This window comes from Crinia signifera, chromosome 11, assembly GCF_055691185.1.
Source record: "Crinia signifera chromosome 11, ASM5569118v1, whole genome shotgun sequence".
Taxonomy (NCBI): Eukaryota; Metazoa; Chordata; class Amphibia; order Anura; family Myobatrachidae; genus Crinia; species Crinia signifera.
The window spans coordinates 115,677,426-115,699,502 of NC_139227.1; the positions used below are offsets into that span (position 1 = coordinate 115,677,426).

The window sequence follows — 22,077 nt, forward strand, 5'->3', positions numbered from 1 at the left end:
ATGATCAGCCCTGGAAAAGACCATTCAACAGAGTCCATTTAAAGAGTCATGATTGGTCTGGGCCTGGCAGATATAAGTGTGTACAACACTACCTTTTTGGCGTGACTTAGTTGCATAGTTGTACTTTTCCTGAATGTTTTGCCTATTTTTGCATCGACATTCAAAGTGCAATAAGTACTTTTGTCGCCAAGAAATTGGGATAAAAATGCAGTCATTAGTATTGGACCTCTGTTTATTTGTATTTTTACCCAGATTAGCAAGTGAGTCTCACAGTAGTACAGCACCGACCTGAGAATAACACGGGCAGGGGCCACAGAGTGAAAATGGTCGTCACATTCCAGTCGCACCCGTGTTGTTCATAATTCCCGGTCGGACCCGGAATTTTCATCTGAAAGGGGTATTAATGACTGCAGTATTCAGAGGAAAGTGAAACAACGTCAGCACAACAAACATTGGTGAAATACAGTGATTTTATTTCATTTACTATACGTATACTGCATGTTCGTGAAACCATTAAATGAAATGTCCACGTTTAATACTGCACACATATCCCTACCTATCCCATGAACTGGCCGGCTACGGGGCGTGCTACTGCGTAACCAGGGTAGGTAACAAGCAGTCAACCGCTAGAACATGGTACATTATGAGATCAGCCTATAAAACTAAAGACAATACATGAGTTATACACAGAATATATTGCATAGAAAAACAGATGAAATAATCAGTTCAGGAATTACCTGCGATACCTTTTCTCTATTTTATCCTCCTTATTTTATAAGCTCAGTGTTGGTTTGTCAGTTCCTGACTGCCCAGGTTTTCATTTCCATCCCATTTCATATATGGGGGAATGAGGAGGAGGAGAGAGGCTAGATGCGGGAATGAGGAGGGGAGAGGCTAGATGGGGGAATGAGGATGGGTGGGAATGAGGTGGGGGGGAATGAGGCAGGGGGGAGAGGCTACATACGGGAATGAGGGGGAGGGGAGGCTAGATGGTGGAATGAGGAGGGGAGAGGCTAGATGGGGGAATGAGGATGGGGGGAATGAGGCAGGGGGGAGAGGCTAGATGCGGGAATAAAGCGGAGGAGGAGGCTAAATGCGGGAATGAGGGGGAGGCTAGATGGGGGAATGAGGGGGAGTCTAGATAGGGGAATGAGGAGGAGGGGCGAGGCTAGATGGGGGAATGAGGAGGAGGGGTGAGGCTAGATGGGGGATTAAGGAGGAGGGGAGGAGAGGCTAAATGGGGGATTGAGGATGAGAGGCTAAATGGAAGAATGAGGAGAGGAGAGGCTAGATGGGGGAATGAGAAGAGGGGAGAGACTAGATGGGGGAATAAGGAGAAGGGGAGAGGCTAGATGGGGGAATAAGGACAATGGGAGAGGCTAGATGGGGGAATAAGGAGAAGGGGAGAGGCTAGATGGGGGATGAGGAGGAGGGAAGAGGCTAGATGGGGGAATGAAGCGAAGGGGAGTGCCTAAATTATGCAAATGAAGGGGCTATAATAGGGTAGATGGGGTAATGAAGGCAAAAAGATAAATGGGGGAATGATGGGGATAAAAAAGCTAGATGAGCGAATTTAGGGGAAGTGAGAAAGAGGTTACATGAGGAAATAAAAGGGGGGAAGAGGAGCAATAGGAGAAGCTAGATGGCAGAATGAATGGGGGCAGAAGAGGCTAGATAGGGGAAATAAAGGTGGTAGACTGAGGAATGTAAGGGGAAGAAAGAAAAAATATGGGAATAAAGCGGTGGGAAATATAGATGGGATAATGAAGGGGGAGCTAGATGGGGCAATGATAGGGGAGAAAGAAGCTAGATGGGGCAATGATAGGGGAGAAAGAAGCTAGATGGGGCGATGATAGGGGAGAAAGAAGCTAGATGGGGCAATGATAGGGGAGAAAGAAGCTAGATGGGGCGATGATAGGGGAGAAAGAAGCTAGATGGGGCGATGATAGGGGAGACCGGACGGATGGGGAATGTAGGAGGATTAAAGGGTTCCCAACAACAAATCTCAAAGCCCTTTAACAGTCCAGGTTTTAAGTACTTAGCAGTAGACTTATTTTAGTACCCAAGCATGGATATCACTAACACCTCTCTGTTAGTGCGCCTTAAGGCGTGAGGTTGGGAAACACTGGTTTAGAAGATATAAATGGCAATATGGAGGATACTCTAGATAGAAGAATGGTGGAAGGTGGGTTGGAGATCAACTGGGAAATAAGGTACATAAGTATTTCATAACTAGTAAGCCCGCTCGAAGCAAATGCTTCGAAAGCTAGTCTGCTACCTTGTGATTGCCTCTGTGATTGTGCATGTGTGAGAGAGAAAGAGATGTCGTTTCACTCGTTGCCAACAGATGGCAGTGTTACGGAGACACACAAACGTACACTAGACATATATAAGACATAATAATAACATATAGAAGACAACAGGTTGAGTACTTTTGGGGTTTTTCTGGTTCACTCACAAAGGCAAATTCCTTCTCAAATGGACAAAACCATATGCACTGCAGGTGGGGCAGATGTAACTTGTGCAGAGACATGGTTTTGTCCAATTGAGAAGGAATTTGCCTTTGCCAGTGAACCAGAATAAGGACCATTATACTGTCCATGGTTTAAAAACTCACTCTGAAACGTTCAGCTTTATAACCTACAAACTGCAGGTCAGATAATATTTATCTTTTGCTACGATCTTTAGCATTTTCACCATAAAATAGCATTATAGATAAGTTTTCATGACACAACAGCTCAAAGCTACACACATGTAGTTGTGCGTTCACACTCTGTTGTACATATAACATTGTTTACACGCCTCAGTTTCTGAGCATTCCCTAAATGGGTCCCTGTTAAAATTCACCCCAGAGCGGCGGGTGCGATGGGAAAACGATTCCCCGTGACGTTAAAGGCAGAACACTTCAATTATTTGAACTTTTTCATGCGTTTAAGAACATTTAATTTATGCATTCTTATGTAAAAACAAAAATAATTACAGGGGTAATATATTTTTTTGTAGCTGTAGTTTTTCATCCAGGGCCTAATGTTGGTTGTGGAACGTGTAAGAGAACCATACGCGAAGTTCGGAAGGGCCGTCGGCGGTGGTGGCTTCCAGGATAACACATGGGCCCACAGACGTTATAGTGCTGGGAATCTCGTCCTCTGTGAGTTCGGCTGCAGAGGAAAGTTACAGCAGAATGACTTAGAACAAAGGTGACATTTTTTGTTTATCTACGGGACATAGGGCAGGGACACCGGCTTCATGCATTACACGCTCACAAATCCAGGCTCATCTGAAACTATTCTAATGGAGTGATTAAAGTTGTATTATGGAACCTACTATGGAGGTATTCAGACAGCTGGGTCAAGTGACCCGTCATTTCAACTCTGGTAGTGAGCAGGGTTCAACACGGGTTCAGCTCAGCTTGCGGTGCAGTCTAAACAGGTAAACCAGGTCCGTGTGGCCCAGCATCTATGCGAACCATAGGAAAAGCCAATCTCCAAGCACCGTCTAGGGACACGTCAGTGGTTAAATCACCAACCGGCAATAACCTACGTTGGGCCGGCAGTCTGAAACGGGTTTCAGCTGGGTTGCACTCAGGATGTACCCATGTACAAAATCCCATGTACGAAACACCACAGTGGTGTGAAAGGGTATTAGATAGTCCTGTCTTTTGGTGCACAGGTTGCGGTGCAATGTTGCACGTGGTGACCTCCTCAGTGTGCTTCCTTATGTAGCCATGTTCCTAGCGCAGGGATGGCTAACTATGGCACTCCAGCTGTTGTTGAACTACACATACCAGCATGCCCTGCATCACATTTAGCATGGCCAAATAGCAAAACTGTAGCATGTTGGGATGTGTAGTTCAAAAACAGCTGGAGTGCCAAGGTTAGCCATGACTGTCCTAGTGGACCTAGATTTCACCATGAAAGGTAAAAGAGGCTGAACTCTTCTACAATACGTCCCAGGGCTAGACCGTGATGGCCAACCATGGCAACAGCAGCCTGCCAGGCAGAGCAGTGTGTGAGGCCGGGGGGAGGAGCAGAGATTAGTACGGAGAGAGCTGCTCCTCCCACTTAGGCTGGGCATGGGCTGCACCACTGTCAGTCATGTAAGCAAAGCCTGTACTACGGGCAGCATTACTGGCCTGGCATGGACATCTACCACCAACCACAAGACATCTGGGGCACCGGCAGCGCCATATAATGAGTATATGTGACTGCCGTGCGTCTGGGATGTCCTAGGCAGTGCAAATTGCAGAGCCGCTACGCCATCCCGCCACACTCCAACCACAGAATAAATAGACAGCACTGTCTGCTCGCCACGCCTCGGGCAGGGAAACGGGTGACCATTTTCCATGAAAATATACATACATGCCATAATATATATGATTTATAAGTCATACCTTTGACAGTCTCATTGCTAGATACTCCTTCATAGATTACCAAGGAATGATGGTCATAAGTCGCCTTTAAATGTTTAAAATGGATTATTATGAAGTGATCTGCTGGTGCTTGGATTTTCAGTTGGCAGCTGAAATAAAAGCAGATGCGACAGGATTTTACAGCATATACATGCACAGGGGGATTATAGCACAGGATGCCATTCAATATCTCGCCATAGGGTGTATTGCCTGCTGACAAGGCAGTGAGACCGCTTTCATTGCTGACATTTACATGTATTTTATTTTTCCAAAATAAACTAAACAGTGTTTTTAATTACCGTATATGTGTCTGTAAACCTACTGGCGCATTTCGCACAGATACAGTGGGAAGCGAGAAGACGCCGTGTTACCTCTTATTGATTTAAGTGTATCCTTTCTTTTTGGATAAATGATGATGATAAGCCATCACTAGGAGTGAGGCTTTTAATGATATGCCTGACACTAATAACCTATCTTCTCTATTGAGTTGAATGAAACGCAATAAGGGCCTTATTCAGATCTGAGCTCAGTACAAATTTGTTTGGAAAATGGGCAAAACCATGTGCACTGCAGGTGGGGCAGATGTAACATGTACAGAGAGAGTTACATTTGGGTGGGGTGTGCGGAAACTGAAATATATATTGCAGTGTAAAAATAAAGCAGCCAGTATTTACCCTGTACAGAAACAAAATAACCCGACCGATTTGGGACGATTTAGCCAGATCCAGACGGTTCTGACTGAGAAATCGTCTCAAATCGCATATGTTTGACACCTCATCCGGATCTGATGCGCGATCTTGTGCGAGTGGGGTTGGACCTGACAGATTGAACCTGCTGCAGGTTCGATCTGTCGGATCGGACCCATCAGCGGCACATCACGGGTGCTTTTTAGCACCCACGATGTGTTGGTCCGATCCGTAGGTGTCTGACAGCGTTGAAGCACCGTTGTCGCACACCTACTGTATGTGCAGCAGAGGCTGGGAAACGGGGGCTGGGAAACAAGGTCCAGGTGGCACAGGGTGGGCAGCGGGGTCCCTGCGGCGCTGGGCAGTAATTCAGCGGGGTTCATGCGCCATCTGGGAACTAAGTAGCGCTATTTGCCAGGTGGCGGTGTGGGAAGCGCTGCTGAATTTGAAAACACTGGCTGGATGCTGATTGGCTGAGATTCACCCAATTAGCGTCCGGCCAGTCTTTAAAAAAAAATTCAAAATCAGCAGCGCTTCCCACACCGCCACCCCGCAAATACCACTACTTACTGACTTACTGCCCAGCGCCGCAGTGACCCCCTGACCACCCCCTGCCGCTGCCAGCTCCCCGGGGATATACATGCAATTATTGCATGTATAATTTAGCACTTCAAGTGCCAAATCATAAGCGAGCCTCCCGGGAAGCTGTCGGGGGGCTCTGAAGGGCAAACTGTCCATAGGACAAGTCGGACTAGTGTATGGGGGCCTTAAGCTATAAATCCCCATGAATGGGTGGGGTAGGGTCTAGGCCTACAAAGCTGTTAAATGGCAGTGCCAAGTACATCACCATCAGTATATCTGATATGTTTACAAACGTCTTAGAAAGGGATTTCTCTGCCTACAATGATCAAATTAATTAACATGGTAACAAAATAAAAAATCCAATTCCCTACATTTGCTGAACAAAAAGAAACATTTTAAACCATAAAACATCAAATGTAGACTTTACTGCCACCTAAAGGTTAAGAAAGAAATTAACAGTTCTCATGATCATTCTTGTCCCTATATATAAAAGGGTGTAAAAACCTAAAATCAGCTAAACTGGGATTTTATTTAATTGGCAATAATGCTCTTGATCACATAGAGTAGCTCTGAGGGGATACTCAGGTGTTTAGTGCCAGGGGAGAAGGCTCAACCATTCTTTGCTAACTCTTAGAACAAAGAACCCAAATCTGGATGAGAATGCTTAGAACATAGTTACATAGTTACATAGTAGGTAAGGCTGAAAAAAGACTTGCGTCCATCTAGTTCAACCTGGTATAGATATCCATTGCTGATTTGGTAGGTTCTGGTATTTTACAGACAAATTATATTTCTTATTTGTACCCATGGATGTTTTTCTCCAGTAAATGTTTGTCCAACTTTGCCTTGAACGCATTTAATGAGCCAGCCGTTACCACCTCTCTGGGAAGAGAGTTCCAGAGTTTGACTGTTCTGACCGTAAAGAAATTCTTTCTACTAGCTGAATGAAATCTTTTTTCTTCTAATCTATACTCATGCCCTCGCATCCTAGATTCCTTTCTAGTAGAAAAGAGGGTGTGAGACAGTTCCTTATATTGGCCCTTGATATACTTGTACATGTTGAGCATGTCCCCCCTTAAACGTCTCTTTTCTAATGTAAATAGTCCCAAATTGCTTAATCTCTCCCCGTAGCTTAAATTCTCCATTCCCCTAATAAGCTTTGTTGCTCGCCTTTGGACTTTTTCTAATTCTATGATGTCCTTTTTATAGTGTGGGGCCCAGAACTGTACTCCGTACTCTAGGTGAGGTCTCACCAATGCTTTATATAGTGGCATAATTACCCTTGAGTCCCTAGTTTCCATTCCCCTCTTAATACATGCCAGAATTTTGTTGGCCTTTTTTGTAGCTACATTACAATGGGCACTACATCCTAGATTGCTGTCTATTTGGACTCCTAGATCCTTTTCAAGTATGGAATTACCCAGTTCCTCTCCGCTAAGGTTGTAACTAGCACACTGGTTGTGTCTCCCAAGGTGCATAACCTTACATTTATCTACATTGAACCTCATCTTCCATTTTTTTGCCCACTCATCTAGAATTGCAAGATCATTTTAAAGCATGGTGACATCTTCTGATGATTTGATGACTTTGCTAAGTTTTGTATCGTCCGCAAAGATGGATACATTGCTGAGTAACCCTATCCCAATATCGTTAATAAAAATGTTAAACAAAATGGGCCCCAAAACCGAACCCTGTGGCACTCCACTTAGTACCGGTATCATATCAGAGTCTGGCAGTAAAGGTGCCCATACATAAGTCTGATTTTGCCTGTTTTCATCTGATTCCGATGGATCGGCCCGATATATCGGATGAAGAAGACTGGTCAAATGGGAGGTGATTGACAACTTATCGGATCCGATGCAAATTCCTGTGTGCACTGAGTCCGGGAGATCTTATGTGAAGCACATACGATAAATCGGACCATCAGCGGAACATCGTGGGTTCACATTGTACTTCTAGTCACTTACCTGAAACCTTCGTCCTGACTGCTCACAACCAGTTTCAGCTCCCCCGGTGACTGCAGGCTCATCACATCTTTACAGGTGACATAGGTGTCTTGTGAGGAGCCCGGCTCAGTGAACGGAGCACTGTCTAGAAATGAAGACACCTATAGTTTATTTATAGGTGTATTAAGTACAATGGGGCAGATGTATTAAGCCTGGTAAAGTGGAAGGTGATAATACACCAGCCAATCAACTCCTAACTGTCAATTTCCAAATACAACTGATTTGCTGGTGCATTATCATCTTCCACTTTATCTCTTCACCAGGCTTAATGCATCTGCCCCAGTGTTACCAGTGACCAGGCTGAGGATCATTTAATACTGCAGGCTGGAACTGCACGTGATACAACAAGGCGCTAGATACCTGTTTCTGCACCAACTGAAGCACAGAAATTTGCATGCCAAAAATGGTGACGTCTAAGAGAAGTGAGGGATAATACGTGTTGTGAAAGGAATGAGTGCGATGTTGTGAAAGGAATGAGCGCGGTGTTGGGAAAGGAATGAGCACGGTATTGTGAAAGGAATGAGCACGGTATTGTGAAAGGAATGAGCACGGTGTTGGGAAAGGAATGAGCGCAGTGTTGTGAAAGGAATGAGCACGGTATTGTGAAAGGAATGAGCACGGTGTTGGGAAAGGAATGAGAATGGTATTGAGAATGGTATTGTGAAAGGAATGAGCACGGTGTTGGGAAAGGAATGAGAATGGTATTGGGAAAGGAATGAGCGCGGTGTTGGGAAAGAAATGAGCACGGTATTGTGAAAGGAATGAGCGTGGTGTTGTGAAAGGAATGAGCACGGTATTGGGAAAGGAATGAGCGCGGTGTTGGGAAAGGAATGAGCGCGGTGTTGGGAAAGGAATGAGCGTGGTGTTGTGAAAGGAATGAGAACGGTATTGTGAAAGGAATGAGCGCGGTGTTGTGAAAGGAATGAGCACTATGTTGTGAAAGGAATGAGCGCGGTGTTGTGAAAGGAATGAGCGCGGTGTTGTGAAAGGAATGAGCGCGGTGTTGTGAAAGGAATGAGCGCGGTGTTGTGAAAGGAATGAGCGCGGTGTTGTGAAAGGAATGAGCGCGGTGTTGTGAAAGGAATGAGCGCGGTGTTGTGAAAGGAATGAGCGCGGTGTTGTGAAAGGAATGAGCGCGATGTTGTGAAAGGAATGAGCATGGTATAGTGAACGGAATGAGCACGGTATTGTGAAAGGAATGAGCGCGGTGTTGGGAAAGGAATGAGCGCGGTGTAGGGAAGGAATGAGCGCGGTGTAGGAAAGGAATGAGCGCAGTGTTGTGAAAGGAATGAGCGCGGTGTTGTGAAAGGAATGAGCGCAGTGTTGGAAAAGGAATGAGAAAGGTGTATGGAAGGAATGAGCACGTTGGGAAAGGAATGTGCGCGGTGTTGGGAAAGGAATGAGCACAGTGTTGGGCAAGGAATGAGCGCGGTGTTGGGCAAGGAATGAGAACGGTGTTGGGAGAGGAATGGACATGGTGTTGGGAAAGGAATGAGCGCGGTTTTGTGAAAGGAATGAGAGCGGTGTAAGGAAGGAATGAGCACGATGTTGGTAAAGGAATGAGCGTGGTGTAGGGAAGGAATGAGCGTGGTGTAGGGAAGGAATGAGCTCGGTGTTGTGAAAGGAATGAGCGCGGTGTTGTGAAAGGAATGAGCGCGGTGTAGGGAAGGAATGAGCGCAGCGTTGGAAAAGGAATGAGAATGGTGTATGGAAGGAATGAGCACGTTGGGAAAGGAATGTGCACAGTGTTGGGAAAGAAATGAGCGTGGTGTTGGGAAAGGAATGAGCGTGGTGTTGGTAAAGGAATGAACACTGTGTTGGTAAAGGAATGAGCGCGGTGTTGGTAAAGGAATGAGCTCGGTGTTGTGAAAGGAATGAGCGCGGTGTTGGGAGAGGAATGGACACGTGTTGGGAAAGGAATGAGCTCGGTGTAGGAAAAGAATGAGCGCGTGTTGGGAAAGGAATCAGCGCGGTGTTGGGAGAGGAATGGACACGGCGTTCAGAAAGGAATGAGCGCGGTGTAGGAAAGGAATGAGCACTGTGTTGGGAAAGAAATGAGCATGGTGTTGGATAGGAATGAGCACAGTGTTGGTAAAGGAATGAGCGCGGTGTAGGGAAGGAATGAGCGCGGTGTTGGAAAAGGAATGAACGCGGTGTTGGGAAAGGAATGAGCGCGGTGTTGGGAAAGGAATGAGCGCAGTGTAGGGAAGGAATGAGCTCTGTGTTTACTAAGGATGGAAAATGACTGTGGCAGATTAGTGTGTTACACAAATTCTACCAAAATAATGCAGTTATTGTAATATTACAGCAAACACTGCAATTAAATTGTGCCATTCCAAGTAATATGCTATGTACATAGGGGAGAGTCTATGAAGTGTGACATCTCGCACACTAAGGGTAATAGCCGGTGGAAACATCCCTAATTAGTTCTCTTTGCTACCACACTACTCCCCGCCATGACCCCTCAGCTACTGTGATCATGCAAGAATCAGACAGGAGAGTCTCCCCCGGCAACCACCTCCACATCAGGTCAGCGTCTATCAATGTAATTGCGGACATAAGTATAATGAGTTGTACCTGGCAGTAAAGACTCCGGACTGACAGGTGGATCAAGCTGGTATTCAGGATCAGCACTGGAGTCATCTGCTGCATTCAGGTCTTCAACAAATGGGGACATTTAAAAAACAAATATTAATAAAAATATATACAGTATGTTAACCCTTACCTGTAGCTGCCATATTTGCTGGATAACTATATATATAGGCCATTTAGGAAGTCTGTGGTTTATCCACCGGCCTGGGCTGCACCTGTTACATCTGCCCCATCTGCAGTGCAGCATGGTTTTGTCCATTAAAAAAGGAGTTTGGTTTTGCAAACCAACCTGAATCACCTCCAAAGTATATTGAGGGCTTTTACACATTTCTCTTGATTAGATTCCATTGCCTCCCACTTGGAGCAGACCAATAGAAGACGTGGAATGTAATAAGCTTGTGCGTATGGTAGTACACAAATACAATTAACATATATCAAACTCTAAAACGTGAGCACATGCTCTGTGCCAAAAGATGCCCAACAACAATAACCCCCTCTCCAACCCAACAATACCCCCCCTCCCACATACCAAATTGTTGCCCGCCACCCCCCTACTGGGGCATATGCCCTCCCCACTAGTCAGATGGACACCGCACTATGCTTTGTCTCCTCCTTACATCTTGGCCTGCTCCCAGGAGTAGAGGCAGCCTTGTTCTGAATCTAGGGTGGCCAGTGTGAAATCTTCCCTGGGAGATGACCTAGATCTGGGACGGAGATGCTTTAGGTAATAGTTGAGGTTTTCTAAAGGGTACGTGGGCACACATTCCCAGGGCACACATCCACAGGGCACACCTGTGAGCACACCTTATATATTGTGCTGCCTTGACAAAGTCAAATTACTAACAGACAGATGAAACACTTACCTGCCCAAATTATTTCATCTATCCACTCAACAGATAGTGGAACTCTTATGTACACTCCAGGCTTGGGATTCTCCTGGCATCCAACACCCCAGCTTACAATACCGAAAATAAAGTAGACCCCAGGTTCATCAGAAAGGCACACCAGGGGACCCCCAGGCTGCCCCTGTAACGGATAAAGGAATTTATATTCTATTAATTTATAGATCAAAATGATCCAACATTACATTTCTCGGTTTGCAAATGTATGTGCACCTCTACAAAGGTCAGTTCAGCTAAAGGGATACTTACAGATGTGAGCATCACCAATTGTATGCACGGTGCAGAGGGCCCTGCCCTTTTCATAAGGAACGGTGGCAGAGTATAAGGTTCCAAGCCTTAAACCAGTATCCAGATACTTTTTTGTCCTTATCATGCTTAGACTACCTAGACCAGGCATGTCCAAGCAATGGCCCTCCAGCTGTTGTGAAACGACAAGTCCCATCATGCCTTGCCACAGTCTTGCTATTAGGGAATGCTAGAACTATGGCAAGGCATGCTGGGATGTGTAGTTTAACAACAGCTGGAGGGCCACAGTTTGGACATGCCATTCTTCGCATTGCTGATTTTGCGCAATGTGTTTTATACAGTACAAGCCTGTGGACAGTAACATGCCACACTGAGAGCAGATATGGGGGCTGTGGCCCTGTGGACACCCTGCACAAGGAGCTTCCTTCTGGAGGTCCCTGGTGAACATCAGGGGTCAGCTACACTTGGTGCCTCTGTTTTGCCCCTGGTTAGAACTACAGCGAATCCACTACCCCCAGACCACACAGTACTAGAGTATGCTGAAGCACAATGTAATACCTACCAGTACCTGTATGTTCTTCTACAATTACATATGTCCAGCCCGCCTGCAATATGGCCCTCATAGTAGTCTACCGCTCATAATAAAATAAGGATCTTCTAACCGCTAATGTCATTATTTTTTTAGTCTTGATCTACGTCGCCAGCAATAAACTGCACTTACTGGGCAAGAAACACTGGATTGGCTTGTCACAGTCCCAGCACAAACCATCGTGTTGGGATTAAATCCATGGTAATATTCCTTGCAGATGTCATCTGGGAGCACCGGCACCACCAGCTGCTGAAGCTTTGAAGACGTCTTCTCTGCAGATCACACAACACAGATTATTTCATTAACTCAGAGATTTCATTGGAATACTAAACACTGCACATGACTAAACAAATGAAAACATTCAAGGCGGTGACATAGGCAACAGTGATCTGACTACCAGGCACGTGGGGAACGTGGGGAATGGTGGAGATGCCTGGGAAAACAGGGACGTGGTGCCTCTGTTTCCCAGGTGTGGAGAGGACAAGGACTGTACCGCGTTCGCAGTGTCCTTGGCCGCACAAGATCCCTTGCGACTGCAAGTGTGAGTAAGATCAGACTTCCTCATGGTGCAGCTGAATATCACAACCAATGGTCGTGATGTTATTCTAGAACTGCAACAATTGCTTCGCGGTTTTTGCAAATCATTAATGCAGGGAGGGGGTGGTATGCAGGCAGGGTGGTGGAATGCAGGCAGACCGGGGGTGTACGCAGGCAGGCCAGGGGGTGTACGCAGGCAGGCCAGGGGGTGTACGCAGGCAGGCCAGGGGGTGTACGCATGCAGGCCGGGGGTGTACGCAGGCAGACCGGGGGTACACAGCAGGCAGGCCAGGGGGTGTATGCAGGCAGGGGGTGAAACGAGGGGGGTTGTGGTATGCACCTCCTTCTGCATTTGCATTGCTAAGGATCACATACAGTAAGCTGCTGCGAGCAGTTTAGCACTGGCCACACATACAGTATTTGTTTACTCGCTGAGCCTGCTACATGGTGTCTAAATTGGTCGTCCCTCGGTCTGATCCCATCACTCCATCCAGTGCAGCCATCTGATGAATTTGGACTTAAGCACTCACTGATTAAGTGTTTTTGGTTTGGAACATGAGAAATCTGGGACGTTTTAATTAGTATCAATAAAGTGCCAAAATGTATCCAAATCAGCATAGGTGTAACCAGCATTAGAGGAATGGATCAGATAGCATACAGCAGCGGTTCTCAAATTGTGGGTCCTGACCCCAAAGTGGTTCCCGACCTTCTTTGCATGGGGTCGCGACTCCATGTTGCTGACCATCAGGCTGATGATTTTTGTAATCTGTCAGTGATTCAAGGAGTCTGAATAATCTGTTGAATTGTCTGTTAATTTAGACTCCTCCCATCACTCTGTGACCCCACAATGCTGCCATGTATGTGCTGTCTGCTGACTACACATGTGATGGGTTATGGTATATCAGATTCCTCCCATCGCTCTGTGCCCCCACAATGCTGCCGTGTATGTGCTGTCTGCTTACTACACATGTGATGTGATGGGTTATGGTATATCAGACTCCTCCCATCACTCTGTGCCTCCACAATGCTGCCATGTATGTGCTGTCTGCTGTCTACACATGTGATGTGATGGGTTATGGTATATTAGACTTCTCCCATAACTCTGTGCCTCCACAATGCTGCCATGTATGTGCTGTCTGCTGCCTACACGTGTGGTGTGATGTGATGGGTTATGGTATATTAGACTCCTCCCATCACTCTGTGCCTCCACAATGCTGCCATGTATGGGCTGTCTGCTGACTACATGTGATGTGATAGGTTATGGTATATTAGACTCCTCCCATCACTCTGTGCCTCCACAATGCTGCCATGTATGTGCTGTCTGCTGACTACACGTGTGATGTGATGGGTTATGGTATATCAGACTCCTCCCATCACTCTGTGCCTCCACAATGCTGCCATGTATGTGCTGTCTGCTGACTACGCGTGTGATGTAATGGGTTATGGTATATCAGACTCCTCCCATCACTCTGTGCCTCCACAATGCTGCCATGTATGTGCTGTGTGCTGACTACGCGTGTGATGTGATGGGTTATGGTATATCAGACTCCTCCCATCACTCTGTGCCTCCACAATGCTGCCATGTATGTGCTGTCTGCTGACTACGCGTGTGATGTGATGGGTTATGGTATATCAGACTCCTCCCATCACTCTGTGCCCCCACAATGCTTCCATGTATGTGCTGTCTGCTGACTACACGTGTGATGTGATGGGTTATGGTATATCAGACTCCTCCCATCACTCTGTGCCTCCACAATGCTGCCATGTATGTGCTGTCTGCTGACTATACGTGTGATGTGATGGGTTATGGTATATTAGACTCCTCCCATCACTCTGTGCCTCCACAATGCTGCCATGTATGTGCTGTCTGCTGACTACACCTGTGATGTGATGGGTTATGGTATATTAGACTCCTCCCATCACTCTCTGTCTCCACAATGCTGCCATGTATGTGCTGTCTGCTGACTACACGTGTGATGTGATGGGTTATGGTATATTAGACTCCTCCCATCACTCTGTGCCTCCACAATGCTGCCATGTATGTGCTGTCTGCTGACTACACGTGTGATGTGATGGGTTATGGTATATTAGACTCCTCCCATCACTCTGTGCCTCCACAATGCTGCCATGTATGTGCTGTCTGCTGACTACACGTGTGATGTGATGGGTTATGGTATATCAGACTCCTCCCATCACTCTGTGCCTCCACAATGCTGCCATGTATGTGCTGTCTGCTGACTACACGTGTGATGTGATGGGTTATGGTATGTCAGACTCCTCCCATCACTCTGTGCCTCCACAATGCGGCCATGTATGTGCTGTCTGCTGACTTCACATGTGATGTGATAGGTTATGGTATATTAGACTCCTCCCATCACTCTGTGCCCCACAATGCTGCCATGTATGTGCTGTCTGCTGACTACACGTGTGATGTGATGGGTTATGGTATATTAGACTCCTCCCATCACTCTGTGCCTCCACAATGCTGCCGTGTATGTGCTGTCTGCTGACTACATGTGTGATGTGATGGGTTATGGTATATCAGACTCCTCCCATCACTCTGTGCCCCCACAATGCTGCCATGTATGTGCTGCCTGCTGACTACACATGTGATGTGATGGGTTATGGTATATCAGACTCCTCCCATCACTCTGTGCCCCCACAATGCTGCCATGTATGTGCTGTCTGCTGACTACACGTGTGATGTGACGGGATATGGTATATTAGACTCCTCCCATCACTCTGTGCCCCCACAATGCTGCCATGTATGTGCTGCCTGCTGACTACACGTGTGATGTGATGGGTTATGATATATCAGACTCCTCCCATCATTCTATGCCTCCACAAAGCTGCCATGTATGTGCTGTCTGCTGACTACACGTGTGATGTGATGGGTTATGGTATATTAGACTCCTCCCATCACTCTGTGCCTCCACAATGCTGCCATGTATGTGCTGTCTGCTGACTACACGTGTGATGTGATGGGTTATGGTATATTAGACTCCTCCCATCACTCGGTGCCTCCACAATGCTGCCATGTATGTGCTGTCTGCTGACTACACGTGTGATGTGATGGGTTATGGTATATCAGACTCCTCCCATCACTCTGTGCCTCCACAATGTATATGCTGCCTACACATGTGATGTGATGACCTTCTGCAGTAACGGGTTCTGGCATTATTTTTTTTGTCTGATGGGGTCCCAGAGCAAAATAGTTTGAGGGCCCCTGGCATACAGTATATATAACCTACACAAAAGGCTTGGAGATCAGGGTTTTGACCAATGCATCCTGAACCCAGACTAGATCCTCCATACAGACTTACAAAAGCAGCATCTGTGCCGGTATAGCCAATCCATAAAACTACTGTGGGTACACACTGGTGCCAAGCCCGATTCCATTGGATAAGCGTCCTAATGCGCACTACTGGTGTTCTGTACGTACTTTGCACATGCGTGAACGGGCCCTGTACCTCATTCAGCATAGAGGTATCATTCTGACAGTAACTGACAGTCCAGTGCCATTTAGGGGGCGCAGGTGGGGGTGGCGGGCAATGGCTTCCGTTTGTGAAAATATACAAGCACTGGATATTCCATTGGATGTCCTCTTTTGCCAGAAACAAGCCAGGAGGACATAAGGACGCCTCTCATTCTGCAAAAAGCTTTTTATTGGCTCGTAAGCACAGTCGCTATGGGTGCCGGTGATTTCTGCTGCAAGGCTCGCAGCAATAACTGTCAATTTTCTAACTGCCAATTTTCAAACCTAGACAAAGATAATATTGTGCAAAAAAAAACAGTTACCGTCCATCTTGAGGTCCCATTCAGACACCACACAGAGGGTGTAAGGTTCCACTACGCTGAGTGCCTCGGGTAGGCATATGGGCTGTGTATAAGGGTTGAACTGGAACCCCTCTTCTAGTTGGATCAAGGCGATGTCAAAGTCCATGGACAGTGGGGAAAAAACAGGATGCACAATAACTCGCTTTACTAAAAGTTTCTGGGGAGAAAAAAGAAAAAATGAAGGATTCTGCTAAGTCTCATCAGCTGCGAAGCTGTAGGGTACACACGGAAGGGGTGCGGCTGTGAAAAGCAATGGGAAACTGCCGATCTCTGCATTGGCTACCTCAGTGCACAGTCCAGGACAGGTGGGGCCAGAAGTAACATAGTCACATACATAGTAATTAAGGTTGAAAAAAAGATGTTAGCCCATCAACTTCAACCTATTGGATTGGTAGTCATCTGTCCCTACCAACCAATCATCTCTCTCATGGTTTGTCCCTTATTAGTTTTCATTAGGCCAGGCAGTTGTATTGGGAGCCAGTGGGGTTGAGGGAAACCTTAAACATTATATGCATCATAAGTCCTCTGAGGCACCTCACACAGTGCACCATGATCTAGCTAGCAACTTCTTACATGTTTCTTGTTGCTGCTCCTGGTAATATGGAGCTTTCTGTAAGGTTACGGAAGGAATTACCCATACCTACCTCTTACCTGCTAAGGCAGTGATGCCTAACCTTGACACTTCAGCTGTTGTTGAACTACACATCCCAGCATTCCCTGCAACAGTTTTACTATTTGGCCATGCTAACACTGATGCAGGGCATGCTGGGATGTGTAGTTCAACAACAGCTGGAGTATCAAGGTTAGCCATGACTGTGCTAAGGCAACGCCAAATGAGGGGAAGTGCCACACCCTAGACTGATCAGGTTTGCCACCCAAGGCTTGCATCAATCCTAAACACACCAGGACATGAAGGGGGACAGTTAGGAGCGGTTGGACTTGCGCACATTTTTGCAAAGTACAGTTTTCGATGGTGAATCTCAAACCTGAGTATTCTCTGAGCGCTCCAGGTCATGCAGCCCAGCAACAACCAGCCACACATCATGAATCTCTTTTCTGCAACAAAAATACACAATATTATAAATTATTATATCATTTAAAGGAACAGCAAGAAGCATGCATATATTAGCAGGAAGATTTTATAGATGGAACTGCACATGTGTGTGTGTGTGTGTGTGTGTGTGTGTGTGTGTGTGTGCATGTGACACCCCGGAAACTGGGTACCCCTTTAGTGCCCAGCATTCACATTGGTGGCCAGTGTCACCCCCTTTATGCGGGCACCACAGGGGGTTGCTAGGCAACTGCCCTTCAGTACCAACACGGAGTGCAGAAGACATGTAAATGGGGCACTTGGACCCAGCACTTGCCCAAGGTGCTGGAATCCAGCCAGAAGAAAGAAGCCCTGGGATTGGTGCAAAAGAAACGGCGCGAATGCAGAAAAAAGGAGGAGTGTGTGAGCGGCGCGAGACAGAGGACTGGACGGGCGCCATCGTGACAGGGAGAGAAGGAGAAGTGTGCTGGAAGACACAGGGAGCCAAGACGTGCCGCAGTACCTGTCAGAGCGGGGCAGCGGCACCCGGTCCAAGCTGCGGCGGTGACTGACAGAAGGAGAAGACCCGGCGGCGCGAGAGAGCAGCTGCAGCATCGAGCAGCGTCACCAAGGAGCGCCCCGGGAGCAGCCGGAGAGAGAGTGGCGCATGATCCCCACGGCCGCCGCACAGTGACCTGAGGCCCGGCGGTGATTGACAGACTGCCCGACGCCGACCCCACCGCAGCAGCCGCAGTGACCAGTGGACCAGGGCTGCCGGAGAGAGTGACGCGGCCGCAGCAGCGCCGCAGTCCCCCTGACAGGCTTTCCAAGGTCCAGCAGAGCCCAGCAGCGATCCAAACGGCAGGTGCCGCAACCAACTGTAAGTGGGGCACAGCAGCCTCAGCCCAACACGACCCCCGCTGACTTTGCCCATTCGAGAGCCTTAAGGTTAATTAAGTGGCCCATCACAGAGACACTGTCATAGGCCAGAGTAGGCCAGCGAGACAGGGATTGCTCCCCCCACACCTTCGACCAGAAGCTTAAATAGTAACCCCTCACAGGCCGCACACTGACTCTCCCAACTCAGGGACACCATTGCCCCATCACTACTGAGGACCCCTTGTCATCTAAATGGCCCTGGATTGTGTAGAGTAGGAGTGGATAGACTTCCGCAGGAATCCTCCACCACTGAGAGCACCCCTTAAGAGGACCTGGCCCCTGCGCTGTCAGGTCAGAAATCTACACTATACAGAGTGCAGCCATTTCTTCCAAAGGAAACAACAGCGCCATCTTGTGGCGTAAACTTGGTAGTGTCACTACCTTTGGAGCCATAAAAAGGAATACAGTTTTTTCCCCTTTTATCCGGGACATTGCCCAACCCAACGTTTGCCCTTCCGACCGTGGAGGACTGTTCTAAGTCCCACAAATACTGCGCAGCAAAGAAGAGAGGCCTTCAGTGAACTGTAAACCCTCGTGCACAGGTCTGTCTCAGAGACAGTATTCAGGATAGGAGCTGGGTACCCAGTAGCATAGTACTCTTTACAATACCGTGTCATTGTGTTACATGACCTTGCACTGTGAAGGTAATAGTCCATTAATGCAATATGGTTTAATGTAATTGCTAATTACTTTACCTTTGTAAAAAAAGTGATTCTATTCTGTTATATTATTATTGTGATTTTTAATTGTGTTACGGTGCATCCCTTTCAGTGTTATCCACACCTTAGGCAGCACTGCCTGCTACCCGACCTCTAGTACCTTATTTAATCTTGAATAAATTCCGTTGCACCGTCGTTTTGGCCTGGTTCTTGTCCCGTGTCCAAAAAGAAGAGACGAAGAAGAGAAGCACAGAGCGCAAGGTAACAGGGTTACTGGCCGACCTTTCCGGTGTACCACATGTGTGTGTGTGTGTGTGTGTGTAAAATCGAATATTTGGGAACCCCTATCTAGAAATCATGTGTTTTCCGCAGAGGGCGACTCAGTCGTACGAGCTTCTTTCACGCTCAGAATTTGCAGCATACTTGCAATGCAATACACACAATGACTGTAAGTGACTACTTTGCTAGATTGCAGTGATCAATTTGATGTGCGACATTCAGACGTCTATGTGCGATGCACCACCACGTTCTGCTGTGCTTTATCGGCAACTTTGTACGTATTTAAAACCAATTACTGTGCAGTTCAGCGTTTCGGGGGCACGCTGAGCAGTGTTTTGCGGAGTCTGTGATTCAAATAAGACGTAAAATTGATAAGACAAACCGGTACACACTACTTCTGTCGGAAGCTCTCGGTTGCACCGGGCGTCTCGCTACGCAAGATTAAGCAGATGATAGAGATGTTCCCTCATTCAGTATAAAATAGGGGCTGTACCATTAACTCTCTACTGTAATCAGATGTTTTTATTACTTTCTTCATACTAATACATTTATCAATTGCTATTACTGATCTCCAATACAAATTCTGACAGCGGGCGGCCATGCTTAAGAGTAACATACAAGGACAATGGCAGAGCCCTATAAGCTGGCAGTACAAACGCACATTGGGAACGCATGTTCCAAAAGTATTTAAATAAAAACCACAAAGCATGCATGTAAGTTTACTACCGTGCTGTAAATTGGCGATTAAACCAGATGGGACTAGTAATTCTTACAGGCATGCACACCGAGCACCTACCTTTGTGTGACACAGCTGGCAGATGTAAGGACGAACGTTTCCGAAATGATGGCCCCACTGCACACGTGTGTACTGCCAACATTTATGCTGACATGCCAGGGCCAGGAATTAGATACAGCCTCTTCTGCTTCCGATATGCTGCGATGGAGGAATCTGGGGGGCACTGGGGCTGCTCCACAAACCATATCTGAGACCAAATAAAAAAAAACAGCAATTCCTTGTGGAAGGTTTATTTGTTTCTTTTTTTTATCCTTAAATAAAAAGTTTAGTATATTACATGAGGTCACTTCAGCAGGGCCGCCGAGAGGTAAAATTTTGGGGGGGTGGCCTCATCGTAAAATTTTGGGGGGGTGGCCTCATCGTAGGATGGCACTTCCCACGATTAGGCCACACCCCCAAAATGTTTAAGGGGGGGGGGGGGTGAAAAAATACTCTAAAGTCGAGTACAACCCTGGTCCTACCCCCTCTGTCCTTCCCCCTCCATCCCTCCCGGGCAGCAGCAGCAGCAGCAGCACACACCTACAGCGTGAGAGCCCATGCTGAGCCTGCTGTCAGCACATACTGTAGGTGTGCTGCTGCTGGGGGGGGGGGGGGCAATAACACTCCCCTCTCGACGGGATTTTAAATGTCAGGATTTTGACCTTTTCATGATTTTGTCCTTGTCTGTATTTTGACCCATTCGGGATTATGACCCTGACGGAATTTTGGTGCTGTGGGTTAGGGTGTCAGCTGCATGCAGTGTAGGAAGAGGGTGCTGGCAGTGCGTGATGTTACCGCTGCCACAGTGCGGGTGCCAGCAGTGTGGTACGTGGCTGCTACACAGGGGCCCGTCTTCCGGCGGTTAAAAATGTGGCTGCCTCCCCGAGGGTACCCAGAGCCGGCCTTAGGCCCTATTGCCTAGGGCATTTGGAATGCCCAGGGGCACCAGCAGCTTCTGATGATTAAAATGATATGCAGCATGCCTATATTCTGTGTGTGAATGAGGCTGTATCTGCATATGAAATAGTGTATTCATGGAAATCACTGTAACATAGCATTCTGTGTGCAGGTGCAGCCACAGTCGCACACAGAATATAGGCATGCTGCATATCATTTTAATCATTGGAAGCTCCTTGTGTGTCCTGGTCATAACAATGCAAATAGGATGATTTTTCAGCAAAAAAAGGCACCCAACGTTAGCAGAACTGGCCAGGAGCTGCATGGCCTATTGAGACAAGATGTATGAGGAAACATCTGTATCCAAGCAGAGGCAGATGTCACAGTGTTAGCGGCTGTGCGAGTGCTGTCTGCAGATGGGTTGGTTGTGCAATAGTGTTTAGCATATGTGTAAGGGGCATTATGTGTGTCATGTATAAATGCATTAATAATGTGTGACATATGTGTAACAGGCATTATGTGTGTCATGTATATAAGGGCGTCATGTATATAAGGGCATTAATAATGTGCAACATATGTGTAAGGGGCATTATGTGTGTCATTATGTGTATGAAGTGCATTAATAAAGGTTGGCATAATGTGTAAGGGGCATTATGGTTATAAGGACATTAATAATGTGTGTAATGTGTAAGGGGCATTACTGTGTGGTATTATCAGGGGTGCAGAGAGACAGGGGTAGGGGGTACAAATTACCCAGGCCAAAGTATGATGGGAGGGCCCAGTGGGGGCCCCGGGCCCCCTCCCCTTAAGTGACAGCAGCAGCTCTTCTCCTCCGCCCAGCACACACTGCTTTGTGCTGGGTTGCAGTGTGGCCATTGAGGTGCTTAAAATACAATATTTTCTCAGGATTTTTTTCTAAGGTTATAATGTGAATAATGTGAGGAGTAATGTACATAAGGTAAAGTGGTACTACTGTGTGATGTAACGTGAATAAGGGACACCATCGCATGATATATGTGAATAAAGTTGCACTACTGTGTGGCATAATTTGAATTGGGGGTACTATTGTGTGGCCATGCCCCTTCCCAGCAAGAACACACCCCTGTTTGGGCT

The 22,077-nt window shown here is 47.0% G+C and overlaps 1 protein-coding gene across 1 annotated transcript in view; it reads right to left on the reverse strand.

The window, feature by feature from the left end:
* Positions 1–1,181: 1,181 nt before the first annotated feature.
* OVCH2 (ovochymase 2) overlaps positions 1,182–22,077 on the reverse strand; it is a 50,888-nt gene continuing 29,992 nt past the window's right edge. The window contains exons 15-23 of the mRNA XM_083163792.1: positions 20,089–20,374; positions 17,372–17,441; positions 16,347–16,542; positions 12,144–12,283; positions 11,138–11,300; positions 10,260–10,340; positions 7,644–7,767; positions 4,391–4,518; positions 1,182–3,158 (exon numbers count right to left, since the gene is read on the reverse strand). Of these exons, the coding sequence (XP_083019918.1) occupies positions 3,025–3,158; positions 4,391–4,518; positions 7,644–7,767; positions 10,260–10,340; positions 11,138–11,300; positions 12,144–12,283; positions 16,347–16,542; positions 17,372–17,441; positions 20,089–20,374 (1,322 nt within the window). The 3' untranslated portion in view covers positions 1,182–3,024. The remainder of the gene's footprint in view (positions 3,159–4,390; positions 4,519–7,643; positions 7,768–10,259; positions 10,341–11,137; positions 11,301–12,143; positions 12,284–16,346; positions 16,543–17,371; positions 17,442–20,088; positions 20,375–22,077) is intronic.